At 48.8% G+C, this 22518-nt stretch overlaps 1 protein-coding gene across 1 annotated transcript; it reads right to left on the bottom strand.

The window, feature by feature from the left end:
• Nucleotides 1-1105: 1105 nt before the first annotated feature.
• PLK1 (polo like kinase 1) lies at nt 1106-20851 on the bottom strand. Its single transcript, XM_070760901.1, has 10 exons — nt 20369-20851; nt 15012-15180; nt 14715-14859; nt 12762-12855; nt 11606-11825; nt 11353-11514; nt 8105-8182; nt 6682-6836; nt 4336-4518; nt 1106-1564 (listed from the first exon to the last, which is right to left on the bottom strand). Exons 1-10 carry the CDS (start codon nt 20774-20776, stop codon nt 1358-1360), a joined length of 1821 nt encoding a protein of 606 aa, XP_070617002.1. The 5' UTR covers nt 20777-20851; the 3' UTR covers nt 1106-1357.
• Nucleotides 20852-22518: the final 1667 nt, after the last annotated feature.

Raw genomic sequence — 22518 nt, 5'->3', positions numbered from 1 at the left:
GAAGGCAAGGTGGGCTGGGGTAGAGCCAGAGTGAAGCAGTGGTTAGAGTGCAGCACTGCAGGCTCCTTCAGCCAACTGCTAGCTGTAGTTCAGCAGTTCAAATCTCCCCACTGGCTCCAGGTTGACCCGGCCTTCCGAGGTGGGTCAAGTGAGGACCCAGATTGTTGGGGGCAAGACGTGGACTCTGTAAACCGCTTAGAGAGGGCTGTGAAAGCACTAGGAAGAGGTATATAAGTCTATTTGGTGGAGGTCAAGGCAGAGCTCCTTCAGCTAGGAACGGAGGTGGTCCGCCTGCCTCTGGATTCTCTCCGTTGCAGGGTCGCCTGGCCACACACCACCACCTTCTTCCCAGGTCTGGCCAGCTGTGGGAGGCCTTGGGGGGCTCAAAGGAGTTTGAAAAGCTCAGCTGCAGGAGGGCCGCCAGTCCTGACACAAAGGCCTGGTTCATCATTGCCCGAAACAAAAAGGCAATGGTTAGCATAAGCTCGGCCTGACGCTCCTCGTCCCTTAATGCAGTGATTTTTAACCTTTTATGAGCTGCGGCACATTTTTTACATTCACGAAACCCTGGGGCACATTGAGCGGAGGGGGGGGGGGGCTAAAAAAAGTTTGGACAAAAAAATTCTCTCTTCCTCCCCTTCGCTCTATTTCTTTCTCCCTCCCTTCCTCTTTCTCTCTCTCTCCATTCCTTTCTTTCTCTTCCTTCCTTCCTTTTTTGCTCCCTTTATCTCTCCCTCCCTACTTCCCTCTATGTCCTTCTCTCTCTCTCCTTCCCTCCCGCTTTCTCTCTCTTGCTTTCTTTCTCTTTCTCTCACTTCTCTTTCTCTCTCTTGCTTTCCTTCTCTCTTTCTTTCTCTCTCTCTTGCTTTCTTTCTCTGAGCTTCGCGGCACAACTAACCATGTCTCGCGGTACACTGGTTGAAAAACACTGCCTTAATGCAGTGTTTCCCAACCTTGGCAACTTGAAGATATCTGGATGCTGGCTGGGGAATTCTGGGAGTTGAAGTCCAGATATCTTCAAGTTGCCAAGGTTGGGAAACGTTGCCTTAGTGCAGACATTGAGCTGCCCCCTCCAGAAAAGGAATCCGGCTGGCTTAAGTCCCAATCAAAAGGCAACGGCCAGAGGCTTCTCTTTATTCAAAGTGAGTATAAAACAGTTTAGTCTGAAAGAGGGAGGGGGGGCAGAAAAGAGGGGGGGGGCTTATTTATCAGAATCTGGAGAGAAAAATCATCCTGTTAAGTCAACAGTTCATTTGTAGCCAAGGGCCCTTAAACCCCCATGGGCCATGGAGGGGCATCCAGGGAGGGTTGGGGGCGCATAGTTCCAAGCCAAGTGGAGCCTCCCCGCTCCCCGGCTCTAGCTTGGGGCCTTGGTGGCCGGAGCCCCCGATTTGGAGCACAGCAGCTTCTCCACCATGGTGTGGGCGTAACGCAGGCGGCTGGCCAGCTCCTTGGAGCAGCCAAACTCCTCGATCAGGGCCAGCTTGAAGGTGTGGAACTCACGCCGCTCGTTGATGTAGGTGACGGCAGCCATCAAGGGGCAGAGGATGACCTTGGTGTGGTCCTGCGGGGGAAGAAATAATAATAATAATAATAATAATAATAATAATAATAATAATAATAATTTAATAATTTGTTAGATTTGCATGCCGCCCCTCTCCGAGGACTCAGAGCAGCTCACAACAATACACAATGTACAAATCTAATGTTAAAAAAACAATTTTAAACCCTTAATATAAAAAATAATCACACAACCTAACATACATAAAAGCATAGTAGCTAGGGGTATATCAGTTTCCCCATGCCTGGTGACATAAGTGGGTCTTCAGGAGCTTTCGAAAGGCAAGGAGGGTGGGGGCAGTTCTAATCTCTGGGGGGGGGAGTTGATTCCAGAGGGCCGGGGCCGCCACAGAGAAGGCTCTTCCCCTGGGTCCCGCCAGACAGCATTGTTTAGTGGACGGGATCCAGAGAAGGCCAACTCTGTGGGACCTAATCGGTCGCTGGGATTCATGCGGCAGAAGACAGTCCCCAAGATATTCTGGTCCGATGCCATGAAGGGCTTTATAGGTCATTACCAACACTTTGAATATGTGATCGGAAACTGATCGGCAGCCAGTGCAAGCCGTGGAGTGTTGGTGTGACATGGGCATATCTAGGAAAGCCCATGATTGCTCTCAACCGCATTCTGCACGATCTGAAGTTTCCGAACACTCTTCAAAGGTAGCCCCATGTAGAGAGCGTTGCAGTAGTGGAACCTTGAGGTGATGAGGGCATGAGTGACTGTGAGCAGTGACTCCCTGTCCAAACAGGGCTGCAACTGGTGCACCAGGCGAACCTGTGCAAACGCCCCCCTCGCCACAGATGAAAGATAGTGCTCTAATGTTAGCTGTGGATCGAAGAGGACGCCCAAGAAAGGACAGCGGGCGGGCAAAACGCAAGCCTGGGGCCCCATTCCGAGAAGGGATACAGGGTTCCAGCCAGGAGGACCCCCAGAGCTAATTCAGAAATGTTGTTCCCAATCCTCTGGTCTTTCCTCCCAAGAAAGCCCGGTCGCTATGAGCGTGTGCGCATGTGCGTCAGTGCAGGGGGGGGGGGGGGTGCTAAGGTGCAACAGTGATATGCATAGTTCCCTCTAAGCTGAGCAGTGAGCAATCGCTCACTTAAAAATCATCATCAACTCAGAGTTTTCCAAACCTGCCCAGAAGCCGAGAGGGAAAGAGTGAGAGGGAAGGAGAGAGAGAGGATGAGAGAGAAACAGATAGAAAAAAGAGAGGAAGGAAAAGAGAAAGAAAAAGAATGGGAGTAAGGAAGAGAGAAAGAAAATCAAAATCTAGTTTGAAACTAGCTCAACTATTTAAGTGGCATTTTGATATTGATAGAGTTGCCCTATTATGAGCTCACTGTTATAGACACACAGTAAAGGATTTTATTTTGAAATTCTCTGAGGCAAAACAGGGTGGGTTTTTTATTTGTTTGTTTATTTATTTATTTACTTATTAATTATTTGTGCTGCCCAGTCCCAAAGGGACTGCCGCTCAGACACTATACTTTTCTGCCCACCCCCCCAAAAAATTAGAGGGAACACTGGTGACATGTGCTCACCCCCCATGGCTATGAGTGCTAGTGGAATCCAGCGCCATCCTAATACTGCACCTGGGCAGGTAGCAAAATTCCATGCAGACACGCAGGTGCTAGGGGAGTCCAGTACAATTCTTCTACTGCACCTGGGAAGAGGGCGAAATTGCACATGGACACGCAGGTGTGCCCGTGCTAGGGGAGTCCAGCGCAATTCTCCTACTGCGTGTCCGCGCATGATTTCGCTCCCTGCCCAGGTGCAGTAGCAGAATTGCGCTGGACTCCGCTAGCAATCAGAGTCACGGGGGCGAGCACGCGTCACCATTCCACCTAGCCGGCCCCCCTCTGCTTCTGTGTCCCGAGAGACTGAGCACCAGCACTGGGAGGGCCAGGTCCTGACAGATCAGCCCCCCAAAGGAGTTTGAAAAGCTCAGCTGCAGGAGGGCCGCCAGTCCTGACACAAAGGCCTGGTTCGTCATTGCCCGAAACCAATAGGCAATGATTAGCACAAGCTCGGCCTGACGCTCCTCGTCCCTTAATGCAGTGTTTCCCAACCTTGGCAACTTGAAGATATCTGGACTTCAACTCCCAGAATTCCCCAGCCAGCAGTTGCTGGCTGGGGAATTCTGGGAGTTGAAGTCCAGATATCTTCAAGTTGCCAAGGTTGGGAAACGTTGCCTTAGTGCAGAGACTGAGCTGCCCCCTCCAGAAAAGGAATCCGGCTGGCTTAAGTCCCAATCAAAAGGCAACGGCCAGAGGCTTCTCTTTATTCAAAGTGAGTATAAAACAGTTTAGTCTGGAAGGGGGAGGGGGGCAGAAAAGAGGGGGGGGGCTTTTTTTATCAGAATCTGGAGAGAAAAATCATCCTGTTAAGTCAACAGTTCATTTGTTAGCCAAGGGCCCTTAAGCCCCCATATGGGCCATGGAGGGACATCCGGGGAGGGTTGGGGGCGCATAGTTCCAAGCCAAGTGGAGCCTCCCTGCTCCCCGGCTCTAGCTTGGGGCCTTGGTGGCCGGAGCCCCCGATTTGGAGCACAGCAGCTTCTCCACCATGGTGTGGGCGTAATGGAGGCGGCTGGCCAGCTCCTTGGAGCAGCCAAACTCCTCGATCAGGGCCAGCTTGTAGGTGTGGAACTCACGCCCCTCCCTCCCTCCCTCGCAGAAGCCCCACCATGTGAGCTAGGGCCCCTGCAAGACCAGCGTTTGCTCCCACCGGCCCACCGGCCTCCCGAGAGGGCTCTGTGACCCACTCCTTCTCACCTGGAAGAAGTTGACCTGCACGGTGCCGTTGCTCAGGTGCAGGACGATGGCGCTGCGGGTGCGGAACCAGTTCAAGAGGTAGGGCAGCCGAGCCAACTCGTCCCCTTCCCGGGGAGTCACGTTGGCGCCCGCTTTCAGCAAGTGCTCACTCATGTAGTTCTGGAAATACTCCAGCAGCTTAATCTGAGAAGAACGGAGCAGAGCGGGTGAGCAGGGCAGGGCGGAGATGAGCCGAAGCACAACCAGCCCCCTCCCAGGAAAAAGCAAGACCCAACCACCCCTGCATCCCTGGCTCTGCGGCATTGCCGATCTGCACGAGACAAAAAGGGGGCTGTGAAAATATTTACTGGCAATAGACTTTAGGAGAACCCTTCCCATCCTAGCACTCATAATACTAGACAACACAGTATCAACAGTAGCGACCTTCATATTTCTAGCTTCTATCACATCTCAAGACCTAAAATGGACATCTAACGTCAATAACATCATCAAAAAAGCACAACAAAGAATGTTCTTTCTGCACCAACTCTGGAAGCTCAAACTGCCCAAAGAGATGCTGATATAGTTCTACAGAGAGATCACTAAGTCCATCGTCTGCACCTCCATAACTGTCTGGTTTGGTTCTGCAACCAAACAGGACCGACACAGGCTTCAGAGGAGAATCAGAACTGCCAACCTGCCTTCCATTGAGGACCTGTATACTGCACGAGTCAAAAAGAGGGCTGTGAAAATATTGACTGACCCCTCGCATGCGGGACACAAACTGTTTCAAATCTTAGCCTCAAAACGTCCCTACACACCAAGACAACTAGACACAAGAACAGTTTCCCCCTAAAAGCCATCACTCTGCTAAACAAATAATTCCCCCAACACTGTCAAACTATTTCCTAAGTCTGCACTACTAATACTACTAGTTTTTTCTCATCATTCCCATCACCCATTTCCTCCCACCTATGACTGTAGCTTGTTGCTTGTATCCTTAAGATTTTTATTAGTATTGTTTCCTGATTGCTTATTTTACCCCTGTGATCATTAAGTGTTGTACCACATGATTCTTGACAAATGTATATATTTTTATGTTCACTGAGAGCATCTGCACCAAAGACAAATCCCTTGTGTGTCCAATCACACTTGGCCAATAAAGAATTCTGTTAAATTATGTTAACACATATTTAGTGATGTTACTATGTATAAATTTGATGTACAGTGATACCTCATCTTACAAACTTAATTGGTTCCGGGACAAGGTTCTTAAGGTGAAAAGTTTGTAAGACGAAACAATGTTTCCCATAGGAATCAATGGAAAAGTGATTAATGTGTGCAAGCCCAAAATTCACCTTTTGCCAGCCGAAGTGCCCATTTTTGTGCTGCTGGGATTCCCCTGAGGCTCCCCTCCATGGGAAATCCCACCTCCAGATTTCTGTGTATTTGCGATGCTGCAGGGGAATCCCAGCATCAAAAAAATGAGCGCTTCTCTGGCAACAGAGGTCCGGAGGTGGGGTTTCCTAGCAAAGGGAGCATCAGTGAAATCGCAGCATCGCAAAAACACCAAAGTTCTCGAAACCCCATTTCCGGACCTCTGTGTTTTTGTGATGCTGCGATTTCACTGAGGCTCCCCTCGCTGGAAAACCCCACCTCCGGACTTCCGTTGCCAGCAAAGCACCCGTTTTTGCACTGCTGGGATTCCCCTGCAGCATCACAAAAACACGGAAGTCCAGAGGTGGGGATTCCCATGGAGGGGAGCCTCAGGGAAATCCCAGCAGCACAAAAACGGGTGCTTTGCTGGCAACGGAAGTCTAGAGGCCGGGCATCCCAGCGGCGGCGGCGGGTTTGTAAGGTGAAAATAGTTTGTAAGAAGAGGCAAAAAAATCTTATACCCTGGGTTTGTATCATGAAAAGTTTGTATGACGAGGTGTTTGTAAGACGAGGTATCACTGTATTTATAAAAATCACTTCTTATAGTCACAATACTAAGTTTGCACCTTTATGATGTGTATCAACTATAGTTCACATTATGGAAATGTTTATTCAATGTTTTGTTACGTGTTATTTTCCTTTCTTTTTTTTCATTTTAACTTTATATAATCAATAAAAACCATTTTTTTAAAAAAAGAATTCTATGTCATTTATGGCAGCATCTGCATCCCAAGCCTTCTGAGACCCCCCCCCAAGTCCCCCCCTCTGACCTCAGCTCTTCCTCCAGTCCAGAGGGAATGCCCCTTCAAGCAGACTCCAGATGGCAACGGAGGGGGACCCTCTTCCCTCCTCCTGCCCATCAGACACAGAAGGGGAAACTGAGGCAAAGGTAGAGCCATGCCCAGAGAGCATTTTCTCTCTCCGTCTCACCTTCTTGCTGAAAGTATCCGGGTAAGAGAGCACGTTAAAATACAGTTCAGAGCCGTTCTGGTTAATGTATTGCAGTTTGTCCCCATCGCTGTACATGAGAAGTCGAGTCGAGTCGTTGAAAAGGACCCCAACACTATTGTCACACAGTTGGTAGCCTGCAGGAAAAAGAGGCCAGGGCAGTGATGGTGAACCTATTTGAAACTTTATTTAAATTTTCCAATACAATAGAAAGAGAAAACATATACACATGCAGATCATAACCCATTTCTGAATCAATATGCAACAATTTCAAGTTTAGTTTAAGTTTAAGTTAAGGTAAAGTTTTATTAGATTTGTATGCCGCCCCTCTCCGAAGACTCGGGGCGGCTCACAACAACAGCAATACAATATACAAAGTACAAATCCAATATAAGTTAAAAGCAATTTAAAACCTATAAATATTAAAAAACGATCATTACTACACAATCATACCATTCTCATATATTACAGTCAGAAAAAAGGTGGTGCCGGGGGGACGAGATAGTTATCCATCCATCCCTAAAATTACCCCCCCAATAAATTAATTTAAAATATAAAATATAAAAAGTATAAAAATTAAAATGGTTAACCGGTTAGCTGTTAAACCTGCCTGGGATAAACATAGATCCATCCTAAGACAAAATACAGGAAATAGTATAAGGGCAGACCAGATGGACCAATTAGTAATATAATAAGCCCGTTTTCCTGGGTTGGAGGGAGGCAGTTTGACAGACACAAGCGTTGACAGCCTGACAAATTGTCAAGCTCCAACTGAATTCTCTCTATGTTCTATATCTGATCACAGGGCGTCCAGGGGGAAAGCATTGTGAAATTCCCTGACATTTCCCTGTAACTTGCGATCTAGTTAAGATGATGCCATACCAAACGGCTCAGCCGTAGAGAAATATCGGTAGCTGAGGAAGCAAGTTGTTGCCACAGTTATGCTCATTTTTGCTTGACTCAGCCAGGCAGCGCGATCCTTTTTTTTTTTACTACATGATTTTTCCCTGACTTTTAAACATTTTAATACAGGTTGGTTTTTTCCCCTGATTTGTTCCGGGGTTTTTTCACGGATTCCCTGATAATTCCGATTTCCCTGTTTTCCAGTTTTGCTGGACACCGTGTGATCAAATCAAAGCACTTGGAATTTCAGTTCACCCAGTATCAATTCCACATCCCCCGTCCCTCGTACACATCTCTGAAGGGCCTTTGGGATACAAGCCCAGGGCAAACCAGCCCTCCCACCAAGGGGGTCTTGCTCTGTCCGAAAACCCTTCGTTTCGTTCACACACAAGACAGAAAAACCCATCGTCCTTGCAGGGGGAAACACGGCTGGGGAGACGGAGGCTGTTCCCAGTGTTCCCACCAAAGTGCCCACCCCACCGTGCCGAGACCCACTACCTACCTAGGCCATACTTGTCAGAGTAGTCCACCCACTTGCTGACCCAGAAGATGGGGATGCAGGCGGGGTCTTCAGCCTCCTCTGGGGGTGGAAAAACAAAACAAAACAAAGAGACACTGGAGTGAAGAAAGGCACCCAAATGTTTGGCAAAAAGTATATATTTGGTGGGATACAAAGAAAAAGAGATAATTCTATTGTTATTTTACTTTAAATGTATCAGCACTTAGTAGTTATATTGTAGTAGATGATGATTATTCACAATATAAATGTGAACTCCTTTTTTTTCTTCCCTTATTCTTTCGTCTTTTTTTCTTTCTTTTTTCTATTTTAGCTCAATTTAAGTTAGAATTTTAAAATTTTTACATATGTTGCTAAATATTTTAGATGTGTTCTTATCTACCACTTTATAATTGATATTTTAAAATATTTTATAGACGGTGTTAAACAACAAGGTTTCCCCCCCCATTTTTTAATGCTTAAATATAAAGATGACTTCTACTCTGAGCGGAGCGACTGTAGCTCCACTAAGTGTTGCATGTTATGTATGTCATGTTTGTCTATGAAATTTAATAAAAATATTATTATTATTTTTTTAAAAAGGCACCCAAGTTGGCCGGCTGGAAAGTTTAAGTTTTGTTAAATTTATAGGCCACTCTGGGTGGCTTACAATAATAAAAATTATATACAACAATTAAAATCCCCAGGCAAAAACAAAGCAAAATCTGAGCGCGAATCCCAGCGACCGGTGAGGTTCCACAAAGTCGGTCTCCTTAGGATCCCGTTGACCAAACAATGTCAGTTGGCGGGACTTAGGGGAAGAACCTTCTCTGTGGGGGGCCCAGCCCTCTGGAATCAGCTCCCCCTGGAGATTTGCACTGCCCCCACCCTCCTCGCCTTCCGAAAGAATTTAAAAACTCATTTTTGCCGCCAGGCCTGGGGTTCCTCAGATCTGCCCCAATGAATTTTCTTAGAATGACTGTTGAATGAATGGTATTGATAGTTTTTTAAATTAGAATTTTAAAGATTTTTAAAAAATGTATTAATTGGATTGTTATTACTGTTTCCTGTTTTTTCTGTACATGCTGTGAGCCACCCCGAGTCCTTGGAGAGGGGCGGCATACAAATCCAATTAAAACTAAACTAAAACTATACTACATGAAACAAAAAACCAAAATAATAATCCCTTCTGGGCCAGAGCAGGGTGCTTATAGCTCAACAGCCCTAGGCCTGCTGGCTAGGAGGGTGGTTGCAGTGCAGATATCCGGGGGTAGGTGATTCCAGAGCAAAGGGGCCACCACAGAGAAGACTCTCCCCTGTGGTCCTGCCAGTCGGCACTGTTTGGCTGATGGGACCCAGAGGCCAACTCTGTGGGCTCTGATCAGCTTCTGGGTCACAGGGTGTCCAGGGGGGGGAAAAGCATTTTTGAAATTCCCTGATATTCCCCTGATGTTTCCCTGTAACTTGCAACCTAGTTAAGGCGCGGTTGTAGATGACATCATACCAAATGGCCCAGCCGTGGAGAAATAGGAAGCAAGTTGTTGCCACAGTTATGCTCAATTGTGCTTGACTCGGCCAGGCAGCGCGATCCGTTTTTTTAAATATGATTTTCCCCTGACTTTTAAACATTTTAATCATTTTTTTCCCTGACTTATTCCATTTTTTTCCACAAATTCCCTGATATTCCCGAACCGCTGACTTCCTGGTTTGCTGGACACTCTGCTGGAGGCAGAAGGTGGTCCCGTAAATCATCTGGTCCAAGGCCATGTAGGGCATTATAGGTGAGGACCAACCAGAGATTGATAGGAAGCCAGTGCAGCTCACAGAGTGTTGGAGTTATGTGGGCACATCCAAAACAGTTCGTGCGGCTGCGTTCTGGGCTAATCAGAATTCTATTCTATTCTACTAGTTTTTTCTCATCATTTCTTTCACCCATTTCCTCCCATGTTGACTGTATGACTGTAACTTGTTGCGTATATCCTAAGATTTTTATTAATATTGCTTCTTCATTGCTTATTTGACCCCTATGACAATCATTAAGTGTTGTACCACATGATTCTTGACAAATGTATATTTTATTTTATGTACGCTGAGAGCATACGCACCAAGACAAATTCCTTGGTGGCAGCATTGGATAAGGAGTTAACACAGAGATGAAAGGATTAAATTAGATATTGAGTTAAGATGTTAATGTTTTATTATAAGTAGAAACAGGGAATATAAGGGACTAGATGTCATAATATTGTTATTTGTTGATTAAATATATCTCACGTGTGGTTAATTTTAATTAACGTAGCAAACAAGAGGATAAAAAGTACATATTGAAAGTATTATTAGCGGGTTTTTTCTCTGAATGTTCAACGCAGCGGCCCCCAAACTATGGCCCGCGGGCCATTTATCTGGCCCACCGGTGAGTGACAAGAGCACAGGGAAAAGAGGGAGAGAAAGAAAGAAAAGGGAAAGAGAGGGAGGGAAGGAGAAGTGGATAGGAATGAAGGAGGGAAGGAAGGAAGAATGAAATGAATGGAGGGACAGAGGAAGGTCTGTTTGGGGGGGGGTGTAATTTTTTAAAATTTTTCTCTTAACATACATTCAAACAACAGTGTACCATCTAATTTTCCATGAATAAAATGCAGTGTTTTGTTAGTAACTAATCAATCATCAAAAAAGTTGCAAAAGTTTTTTTTCTAATTTTGTCATCCAGTTACATTCATTTTCTTTTAATTAAATTTCCTCCTTAATGGTCCTTCAAAAAGTGCAACACCAATTATATTTCTAACTTATTAACCATTATGCCAAAGTGCTTCCTTCTTTCTTTATACATTTTTCATAAGCCAAGAAAACCTTGCATAGCCAATCAGATGTCAACAAAAGAAAATTAAAAACAAAACATAAACATATATGAATTTCAGACCTTCCCCCTCTAAATAATACATTCCCATTTTGTTTTTTATTTTAAAACAAGTTATGTGCAGTGTGCATAGGGATTTGTTCATAGTGTTTTTTTATAATCTGGCCCTCCAACAGTCCGAAGGACAGTGAACTAGCCCCCTGTGTAAAAAGTTTGAGGACCCATGGTTTAGCGTATCGAAGAAAGATTATCAATTATTATTTTAAGCATTGATTTGTATTTTTATTGCTCATGTTGTTTTATTGTATGTTGAAAGAAAAATAAAGATTTTATACCCAAAAGGAAAAAAAAAAAGTGGTGGCCCCATGTAGAGAAAGCGCAGCCTCCAGCCGGCTGCCCTCACCTTGCCTGACGGGAGTTTTTTCCGCGGGCCGGCAAGCGTTGACTCGCGTCAGCTGCTGCAGCAGGTCATCCAGGTAGAAGGGCAGGGGCTGTCCAGGCTCCTGCAGGGGGTTGGCCTTGTCCTCTTTGTCGGCCACCTTCTCCATGGCCGGATTCTGTGGACCTGCGCCAGGGGGAAAAGACTCAGCCGGGCTCAGAAGCCGCGTGGCCCGGACGGAAGGGGGGGAGGGACTGTGAAGCCTCAGTCAGCTCACCTTTGTTCACCACCGCAAGGGGCTTCCGGTTGCTGGGGTCAAAGCTGGTGGGGGGCAGAGAGAAGCGGGGAGGAACCGTCAGGCAGGTGGTGGGCAGCCGCGCGGGCATGTAGCCCTTGGTGAAGAACTCCTCGTTCAGCAGCTCGTCAATGGTGGGCCGGGCGGCCGGGTCATGTTGCAGCATCTTCTGGATCAGACTGGCCGCCACGGGGTTGATGTGCTGGATGGGCAGAAGGTCCACAGGACATTCCCACACAATCCCCACCCCCCCGCTCCTGCCCCAGGCTAGTTTGGGTTGCATGATTGTAAGTCCGAATCCGATCGAACGCTTGTAAGAGCTCATATTAAGACTTACAAAGTGGCGCTCAAGGCGGCAAGATGCACCTATCATGCTTCCTTGATTGCATCAGCGGTATCTCACCCGGCCGCTCTGTTTAGGGTGACCCAGTCCCTTCTTAATCAGGGGGGAGTTGGGGAGCCCTTGCAGAGTAGTGCCGAGGACTTTAACACATTTTTCGCTGATAAAGTTGCTCGGATCCGGGCAGATCTCAACTCCGATTGGATAACAGAGTCGACTGACAACGAGTCAGTCGAGGTGACTGGGGCTCGTACTTGTCCATCTGTCTGGGACCAGAGTTTGATCTGGTGACACCTGATGAAGTGGACAAGGCCATTGGAGCTGTGAGTTCCGCCACCTGTTTACTGGATCCGTGTCCCTCCTGGCTGGTCTCGGCCAGCAGGGAGGTGACACGGAGCTGGGTCCAGGAGATTGTCAATGCTTCTTTGAGGAGGGCTCCCTACAAGGAGGCACTTGTGCGCCCCCTCCTCAAGAAGCCTTCCCTGGACCCAGCCATTCTCAACAACTATCGTCCAGTCTCCAACCTCCCCTTTATGGGGAAGGTTGTTGAGAAGGTGGTGGTGCTCCAGCTCCAACAGTCCTTGGAAGAAGCTGATTATCTAGGCCCTCAGCAGTTAGCATTCAGGCCCGGCTACAGCACAGAAACTGCTTTGGTCTCATTGATGGATGATCTCCTGATAATTCCCTGATTTTCTGGACACGCTGAGAAATGCAAAGCTGCCCCAGCCCCAAGTCCGAATGAGCAGCACCCCCAGGAACACCCCCCCCCCCCCGCTGGGAGCTTTGAAAAGAACTGACCGTCGGAATCGTGTATGCGTTGTTCTTAATCCGAATGTAAGTTTCTTTCAAGCAGGAGGTTTCAAAGGGTGGCTTCCCCACCAGGAGGGTGTACCTGTAGGGAGAAAGGCCTTCAGAACAGTCGCCTCCGCCTATGGTGCCCCTGTCTATCTGCACGCGATTTCGCTACCTGCCCAGGCGCAGCAGCAGAATTGCGCTGGACTCCACCTGCACTCAGATCCACGGGGACGAGCACAGGCCACGGTTCCACCTTAGCAGCCCACCTCTGCTCTCAGGTCCCTGGTGTCTCAGGCTTTTGCCACCAAGCAGCCACGCGTGGCAATCATGGGAAGCCACAAGCTGAGGTGGTTGAATTGTCTCGCCTGTCCGGGGAGCCCCACAGGTGTCTATAGAGCAGTGTTTTTCAACCAGTGTGCCGTGGCACAGTAGTGTGCCGTGAGACATGGTCAGGTGTGCCGCGAAGCTCAGAGAGAAAGCAAGAGAGAAAGAAAGCAAGAGAGAGAAAGAGAGAGAGAGAGCAAGAGAGAGAAAGAGAACAAGAGAAAGAAAGAGAGAGAGAGCAAGAGACAGCAAGAAAGCAAGAGAGAGGGAAAGAGAACAAGAGAAAGAAAGAGAGAGAGCAAGAGAGAGAAAGCAAGAGAGAGAGAAAGAGAGGGATTGAAGGAGAGAGAGAAAGAGGGACATAGGGAGGGAGAGAGAAAGAGAGCAAAAAAGAGAGAAGGGAGAGAAAGAAAGAGGGATGGAGAGAGAGAGAAAGAAAGAGGAAGGAAGGGAGAGAAAGAGGGAGGGAGAAAGAAATAGAGCGAAGGGGAGGAAGAGAGAGAGATAATTATTTTGTCCAACCTTTTTTTAGCACACACACACACACCCCCGCTCAATGTGCCCCAGGGTTTCATAAATGTAAAAAAATGTGCCGCAGCTCAAAAAAGGTTGAAAATCACTGCTATAGAGCCCCTGGGCTGCCCAGATCCTGACTTTCTTCTTTTGCTACAAGACCTCTTGCTTCTCAATCCAAGAAGCTTCTTCCATTCCTCGGGACGCTTTCGGAGAGTCATCGAGGCCATTCGGAAAGAACCCCAATGACCAGATGAGTGCTGGGAATATAAAGCCTTCCGTTCTCCACCGTTTGGTCAGAACTGAAGAAGCTTCTTGGATCGGCAGCGAAACAGCTTCTACAAAACAAGGAAGTCCAGGTGCATTGGAAAGAAAACAACTTTGGGACAAGTCCTGCAGGGTCCCATGGAACCCCTATTTGTCCTTCCACTGGGACAGGTGGGGAGTGTCAGGAATTAAACATCCCTAGGTAATATCCTAATGCAGAAAGTAGGCCCAGGTAAGAATGCTGAGTCATTCAGAGGCAGTTGAGCGAGCAGCAACCTAGCAATTATGTGAAAAGTATTTAACTAGGCAAGAGCTCTTTGCTCTGTCTCTCTGTCTGTTCTCTCTGTCTGTTCGCTGTGTTCTGTTGTTGCTCCGGGAAATATGCTTTGAAGAAGCTGTAACACTGTAAAAGTTGGTTCCTGTGAGTTATTGAACTAAGATAGTTGTAGCAAGGTACTAGTAAGATACTAGTTTATTGTATGTATAGTATAGACCAGTGTTTCCCAACCTTGTCAACTTGAAGATATCTGGACTTCAACTCCCAGAATTCCCCAGCCAGCTGGCTGGGGAATTCTGGGAGTTGAAGTCCAAATATCTTCAAGTTGCCAAGGTTGGGAAACACTGGTATAGACAGTAGTAGTAGTAGTAGTATAAAGAAGTAAATATATTTTTCCACAACTTCCTACTGCTGCTGTGTTTCATTGAAGACTTCAACTGGTCTGTGGCTGGCTGGCTGATTTGGTTGGTGGGCTGGCTGGACTGGTTTACTGCTTGGGCACAAACAGGCTAGTAGCTTCCGCAAATGCAAGCTCTGATAATTTTCCTCTTATCTTCCGGTAGCCCCAAACTTACATGATGCAGCCGATGGACCAGATGTCCACTTCAAAGCTGTGACCTTTCTTGCCCAGCACTTCGGGGGCAATGTAGTTTGGCGTCCCGCATAAGGTCTTCTTCCGTTCCCCGTCGTACTCCACCCTGGTGGCCAGGCCGAAGTCACCTGGACAGACAAAAGGGGTAAGCTATACCGAGTCCAGCTTGGCTAGGGACCGAAAGCCATCAGGTAGACCCCCACAAGACCGCTCCTGGACCGGTGGGCCCCTATATCCCCACTCAGCCGCGTCCAGAGAAAAAGAACCGCAGCCCACTCACCGATCTTCACCTCCATGTCATCGTTCAGGAACAGGTTGCCCAGTTTGAGGTCGCGATGGATGACGCGGTTGCTGTGCAGGTACTGGCAGCCCAGGATGATCTGGTGCAGGTAGTAGCGGGCCTCAGGCTCCGTCAGCGCTTTCCGGCGCTTGTGCAACTCCAAAAGGGACTGGAGGGTGAGGGAGAAAGAGGGGAGATCAGGCCGGGCAGCGTGGTGAGAAACGGCACTCGGAAGAAGCATGTGACCCCCCCATGGCACTGGACCAGAATATCTCCGGGACCGCCTTCTGCTGCACGAATCCCAGCAACCGGTTAGGTCCCACAGAGTTGGCCTTCTCCGGGTCCCGTCGACTAAACAATGTCGTTTGGGGGGACCCAGGAGAAGAGCCTTCTCTGTGGCGGCCCCGACCCTCTGGAACCAGCTCCCCCCAGATATCAGTTGGCCCCACCCTCCTTGCCTTTCGCAAGCTCCTTAAAACCCACCTCTGTCGTCAGGCATGGGAGAATTGAAATTTTCCCTTCTCCCTAGGCTTATAGAATTTATACATGGTATGCTTGTATGAATGATTGGTTCTTTAAATTGGGGTTTTTTAGATTATTTTTAATATTAGATTTGTTCACATTGTCTTTTTTATTGTTGTTAGCCGCCCCGTCTTCGGAGAGGGGCGGCACACAAATCTAATAAATAAATAAATAAATAAATAAATACATACATACATACATACATACATTTAGACTTTTAAAACCCACCCTTTGCATTAAACGGTCATTCTATAATGTTTCTCAGCTGGAACTACATGTGATAGCCTACCAGTTTCTTTAATAGAACAAAGTAGTTCTGTAGAAGAATTTTATGAACTTTTAATGGATTTAAAATTTTCAATGGATTTAATGGATTTAAGCCGTCCTTGAAAACCAGTGAAGTAGCAAATCCGCAAAAGATGAACCGCGAAGTAGCGAGGGATTACTGTATAGGAAACACGAGGAGGGTCTCGTAAAAGCATCCGGCATGCTGCTCAGTCCCTAAACCAGCGATGGCAAACCTGATTTTCCTCGGGTGCCGAAAAGTGTGTGCATGCGCTATCACGCTTGCGCGAGTGCCCACACTCATAATTCAATGCCTGGGGAGGGCAAAAATCGCTTCCCCCACTCCCTGGAGAACCTTTCGAGGCTGTGAACGGCCTGTTTCCCAACTTCTGGTGCGCCCAGTAGGTTGGTGTTCCACCCTGCCCAGGCTCCAAAGGCTTCCCTGGAGCCAGAGGAGGGTAAAAATGCCCTCCGTCATTCCCTTCGTAAATAGCCTCCCAGAGCCTCTGTCTGAGCCAAAAATCAGCTGGCCGGCACACACAGGCACGTTGGAGGTGAGCTGGGGCAACTGCTCAAATGCAGCAGATATAGCTCCGCATGCCAACTGTGGCATTTATTTATTTATTCATTCATTCATTCAATTTTTATGCCGCCCTTCTCCTTAGACTCAGGGTGGCTTACAACATGTTAGCAATAGCACTTTTGAACAGAGCCAGCCTATTGCCCCCACAATCCAGGTCCTCATTTGACCCACCTCGGAAGGATGGAAGGCTGAGTCAACCTGGAGCCGGTGATGAGATTTGAACCGCCGACCTACAGATCTACAGTCAGCTTTAGGGGCCTGCAGTACTGCACTCTACCTGCTGTGCCACCTTGGCTCTCACCCGTGCCATAGGTTTGCCATCACTGCCCTAAACTGACAAAATAGAAGAACGGATTTGAAAGATTTCACTACTCGCCCACTTAAAGAAACACCAAGTGGGTTTTTCTCAGCCGGCTCTAGCTCCTCTCCAGAGGGGGGGCTGCTAAGGTGGAAGCGGGAGGCGTGCTTGCCCCTGTGGCTCTGAGTGCTAGCGGAGTCCAGCGCAATTACGCTACTGCCCCTGGGCAGGTAGTAAAATCGCGTGCAGAAATGCAGGGGGCATGTGTCCATGTGCGATTTCACTACCTGCCCGGACACAGTAGCATAATTGCGCTGGATTCCGCTAGAGCCACAGGGGCGAGCACACGTCACCCTTCCACCTTAGTTGCCCACCTCTGCCCCTCTCCCCTATAAGAGACGGGATTCCTACAGCAGAGTCATCACACAAAGGGCCAGTCAGTCCGGCTTTATCACTGAGAAACTGACAGGAGACCCTGCATAGAAACCCACCCTTAGAGGGAGTAAATCTGGCAGGTTTTCGCCTGAGCCCAGTGGCTACGGAAGGACACGAACCCAGAACTCATGAAGCAGAGGAAAGAACGAGCAGACCTTTTGCTCTGGAAATCAGTGTAACCTCTGAGCTGGTCAGCCTCTAAATTGGGGGGACGGGGGGACACAGGATGTCCAACATGGTGGCTTTGGAATGCTGGGAGTTGAAGTCCTTTAAGTCTTAAAAATTGGGATAGTTGGAAACCCCCGAAATGAACTCTCTCAGGGTGGGGCTTCTCCTCCAAGGCTGTTTTCATAGAAACAGAAAATTGACGGCAGAAAAAGACCTCATGGTCCATCTAGTCTGCCCTTATACTATTTCCTGTATTTTATCTTAGGATGGATATATGTTTATCCCAGGCATGTTTACATTCAGTTACCAACCACGTCTGCTGGAAGTCAAATAATATTTTCTCACATTACTTCCAATCTTCCCCCCAACTAACCTCAGATTGTGCCCCCTTTGTTCTTGGGTTCACTTTCCTATTAAAAACACTTCCCTCCTGAACCTTATTTAACCCTTTAACATATTTAAATGTTTCGATTGTGTCCCCCCTTTCCCTTCTGTCCTCCAGACTACACAGATGGAGTTCATTAAGTCTTTCCTGATAGGCTTTATGCTTAAAAGTGGGAGAAGTGTGTCAGCACACTTCTCCCACTTCCTCACCAATGATTGTGAAAGCGACACCAGCAGGGACTCCTCTGAATTCCATACCAGCCATGCTGCAGGAAAATCCTGCCACATGAATCCCAGCGACCGGTCAAGTCCCAGAGTCGCCCTTCTCCAGGTCCCGTCAACTAGGCAATGTCACTAGACAGGGAGACTAGGGGGAGAGCCTTCTCTGTGGGGGCCCCGGCCCTCTGGAATCCGCTTCACACACACACACACAATATTCACACTGCCTTCATCCTCCTCGCCTTCTGCAAGAGTCTGAAGACTCATTTAGGCCGCCAGGTTTCGGCTGATTAGACCTTAGCTCCTGGCCAAGGAATGATTCTATGCTTGCTGTATGAATGGATGTGACTGGTTTTAATATAACCAGGGATTTTAGATAGTTATGTAATTTTAATTTAATTGGACTTAATCTTATTGTAACCATCTGTTTTTTATATGTTGTAAACCGCCCTGAGTCTTTGGAGAGGGGTGGCTTAGAAATCCAATCAATCAATCAACCAATCAACCAATCAAATCAGGTAATCCCCATGTCCAAAAGAAACTGCCCTGCAGACACTGCAAAGCACCCCGCCCTCTGGAAGCAATATAGAAACCCAGTCTGGAGACATAGCCTCCTCGGCCTCCAAAACTGGGAGGGGGGCTTCCTCTGCCCCCAGAAGAAACAGCCCCACCCCACTTCTTTTTACACTGGACACGTAGGTTTCCCTGGCCAATGACGACACCCATGACCAAAACACAAATCCCTCCGTCCCCAACAGCGAACATGATGGATTGCTCTTAACCCTTTGCTCAGAAATCCAAAAATTAAACTTGGCAGGTTTCTCCCTGGTACAAACAGAACCTCTGAATTCCAAAGGGTGTTCTCAAAATTGAAACCATCCAGCCCAATCCACCTCCAGAATGAGTGATCAGTCCCTGTGCAGAGACCGTGGGAGGGTTCGTCCTAAATTTGCAAGCAACCCCTTCCTAAACCTGCTCCAGTTAAATGCCTTCTGTTAAGAATCGCCTCCTGCCGCCAACCCCGACTCAGGCCAGCCACAGATTCCCCCAAAGGTGGGCTGCTAAGGTGGGACGGTGGCGTGTGCTTGCCCCCTGGCTCCGAATGCTAGCAGAGTCCAGCGCAATTCTGCTACTGCACCTGGGCAGGTAGCAAAATCGCGCACAGATAAGCAGGGGCGCTGGGCATGGGGGCCGTGAGTGATGGGACTGTCTCTAGCCGATACTGGGTATGATTGAATTGGATGAATGGATATGACCGTGTAGGGGGTTTTTAACGCTTTTTAGTAATTTGTATAATCCTTTGATAGTAATTTAGATTTCTTTACACAATGTTACATTTAGGATGTTGTACGCCATCCTGGGTTGCCTCAAGGACAGCACAGAAATCTAATTAATAAATAAATTCGCCACAACCCAAGTTGCTTCCACTCAAAGTGGGCCCTCCAGGAGCCCAGGGAGGCTTCCGGGTGGAGGTGAGGAGGAGCAAATGGGCACTGGGGGTGGGTGAGTGTCTCTTTAGGGCGGCCTCCCTTCTCTCCCTACCCCAGAGGTGGGCTGCTAAGGGGGAACAGTGTGCCCGCCTCCCTGGGTTCTGAGTGCTAGCGGAGTCCAGCGCAATTCTGCCACTGCACCTGGGCAGGTAGCGAAATCGTGCACGGATACGCAGGCGCAGCTGTGGTTTGGGGTGGTCGCCACTAGGGCTCTGAGTCTTAGTGGAATCCAGCACAATTACGCTACTGCACCAGGGCAGGTAGTGAAATTGGTCACGGACATGCAATTGCACCCACGTTTTGGTGCGGTCGCCCCCATGGCGCAATTTTTCTAGATTTCTTTTAAAAAGATTTTTCATTAGTTAATTGGATTAAGATATTGCATATTGTATATTTCATATGTTGTCAGCCACCCTGAGTCCTCAGAGAGGGGCGGCATAGAAACCCAATAAGTACATAAATAAATTCTGGCACTGCACCTGGGCAGATAGAGAAATCGCACACGGACGCATAGGTGCGCCAGTGGAGTCCAGCGCAATTCTCCTACTGCACCAGAGCAGATAGCGAAGTTGCCCGGGGACACGCAGGGGAGGCCCTGCCTGTCTGGGACGATTCTGCTACCTGCCCAGGTGCAGTAGGAGAATTGCACTGGACTCCACTAGCACTCAGAGCCACTGGGGCGAGCATACATCACTGTTCCACCTTAGCAGTCCCCCTCTTTGGCGAGGGGGATAGACCTGCCCAAGAGGTCACAAGGTCTTTGCCACTCCAAGTGAGCCCCGGAGGAGCCCACTGAGGCTTCCAGGTGGAGGTGAGGAAGAGGAGCCGTTGGGAAGTGGGGGGGAGGGAAAAGACCTCCCTTCTCTCCCTGCCCCCTCCCCCGCTGACGTCCAGCGCCGAGCCCGCGAGCCCAGCCGTTGCGGCCCCGGAGGAGCCCAGGCCGAGAAGGGCGCGGCCTTTCCCGCCCGCCTACCCGCCGCCGGCAGAGCTCGAGCACCACGAAGACGAAGTGGCTGTCCTCGAAGAAGCCCTGGAAGGCCACCACGTGGCGGTGCTGGAGGCTGCGGTGGATGGAGATCTCCATGGTCATCTTCTCCTTCTGCGGCGCCTTCAGCAGCAGCGTCTTGGGCACCACCTTGCAGGCGAAGGCCGCGCCGCTCGACGCCTCCGCGATCTCGTAGCACTTGGCGAAGCCGCCCTTGCCCAGGAAGCGGCCCAGGCTGTAGCACCGACGGCTCCGCGGGTCCACCAGCACCTCCGGCACCGCCCGGCTCGACTCCGACGAGGAGCCCGGAGCCGCCGCCGCCGCCGGCCGCCCGGCCCCCGCCACCGCCGCCGCCACCGTCGGACGGGAGCCCTTGCCGGGCACCGCCGCGCTCATCCCGCCAACGCCTCGCCCGCCGCCGCCGGAGCCTTCGAAGCTGCAGTCGGAGCGTTAGGGGCGGCCGAGCGCGCTGCTCATTGGCCGGCAGGATTTAAACTCCGACCCGCCTCCCGCGCCGCTAGGCATCACGGGAGGGAGGGGCGGGGGAAGGAGGAGGAGGAGGCGGGAGGGAGGGGTGGGGCGAATCAGGGAAGGAACCGCCTGCCGGGCGCGCCCACCAGGGAGGGGCCGCCCGAGTCCTTCCGCGCAAACTTCGCGGGCTCCCTGCGCGCCTCCTCCCCTCCCCGCCAGGCGATGGAACCCTCCGCGCGCCTCAGCCGCGGCCGCCGGGACCTCGCAGGGGCGTCTCGGAGAACGCGGAGAGCGCCCCTCCCTGCTGAAGGGTCCCCGCAGGGCAGGTTGTAGGCAAAGTTGCCTCTTCCATGACTTGTGGACTTCAACTCCCAGAATTGACCCCTATGACAATCATTAAGTGTTGTACCTCATGATTCTTGACAAATCTATATTTTCTTTTATATACACTGGGAGCATCTGCACCAAGACAAATTCCTTGTGTGTCCAATCACACTTGGCCAATAAAGAATTCTATTCTATTCCTTTTAAAAAAATAAATTAATTAATAAAGGGTTTTTCTTAAAAAATATCTATTGAATAATTACATTTAAAACGACAGAGACACACACAAAGAAAAAAATATACAGTACAAACAAAAACATAACATAAAATAGCATACCATTTTATGCTATATAGCACTGATGGCGAATATTTTTCTCCTCAGGTGCCGAAAAAGCATGCACGTGCACTATCGCACATGCACAAGTGCCCACACCCATAATTCTATACCTGGGGAGGGTGAAAACAGCTTCCCCTGCCCACCCAGGCCCTCTGGAGCCCAGAAACGGCCTGTTTCCCAACTTCTGGTGGGCCCAGTAGGCTCATGTTTCACCCTCCCCAGGCGCCAAAGGCTTCCCTGCAGCTTTGGGAGGGTAAAAACGCCTTCCCCCATACCCCTCAGTGGCTCTATGGAAGCCAAAAACGCCCTCCCAGAGCCTCAGTCTGATCCCAAAATCAGCTGGCCGGCATACACATGCACTGGAGCTGAGCTACGGCAACAGCTCATGTGCCAGCAGATATTTATTTATTCAATTTTTTTGCCGCCCTTCTCCTTAGACTCAGGGCGGCTTGCAACATGTTAACAAGAGCACTTTTTAACAGAGCTAGCCTATTGCCCCCACAATCCGGGTCCTCATTAAACCCACCTCGGAAGGATGGAAGGCTGAGTCAACCTTGAGCCAGTGATGAGATTTGAACCGCTGACCTTCAGAGATCTACAGTCAGCTTCAGTGGCCTGCAGTACAGCACTCTACCTGCTGCGCCACCCCGGCTCTTAAGTGCCATAGGTTTGCCATCATTAGTATATGTTACTTTGGTATCAGAACTTAAGCTTCTAACAATTAATGTATATGCCAGCTATTCTGCTGGACCTTATTCCTTACAGCCTATCCAGGTTTTTTTCTATTTTGTTTTGTGATTTTATTTGTATCTCTTTGTGTTTCTTTTTTCTGGGTTACCTTATTTCTCATTGCTGTGAATCGGTAGTTCAGTAGGCATCAATAGGTGAGTTTAGCAACAGTTTGTCTGCTTGCTTAGTTGACCATAATTAAAAGGATTTATAAGATTACTTTTTACTTTTATATTTTAATGACATTTTATTTATAAACATATAGACACATGATACA

Source organism: Erythrolamprus reginae, chromosome 9 (genome assembly GCF_031021105.1).
Source record: "Erythrolamprus reginae isolate rEryReg1 chromosome 9, rEryReg1.hap1, whole genome shotgun sequence".
In the NCBI taxonomy this organism is placed as follows: Eukaryota; Metazoa; Chordata; class Lepidosauria; order Squamata; family Dipsadidae; genus Erythrolamprus; species Erythrolamprus reginae.
Note: the sequence above shows the minus strand (reverse complement) of the source record. Positions and strands in the feature narration are given on the sequence as shown.

Coding starts and splice junctions, on each gene's coding strand:
- PLK1 (XM_070760901.1), bottom strand. CDS start 20,776: ATGAGCGCGGCGGTGCCCGGCAAGGGCTCCCGTCCGACGGTGGCGGCG. Junction 15,181..20,368: donor TCGAGCTCTGCCGGCGGCGG/GTAGGCGGGCGG, acceptor CTCACCCTCCAG/TCCCTTTTGGAGTTGCACAA. Junction 6,837..8,104: donor CTCTGACAAGTATGGCCTAG/GTAGGTAGTGGG, acceptor TTTTTCCTGCAG/GCTACCAACTGTGTGACAAT.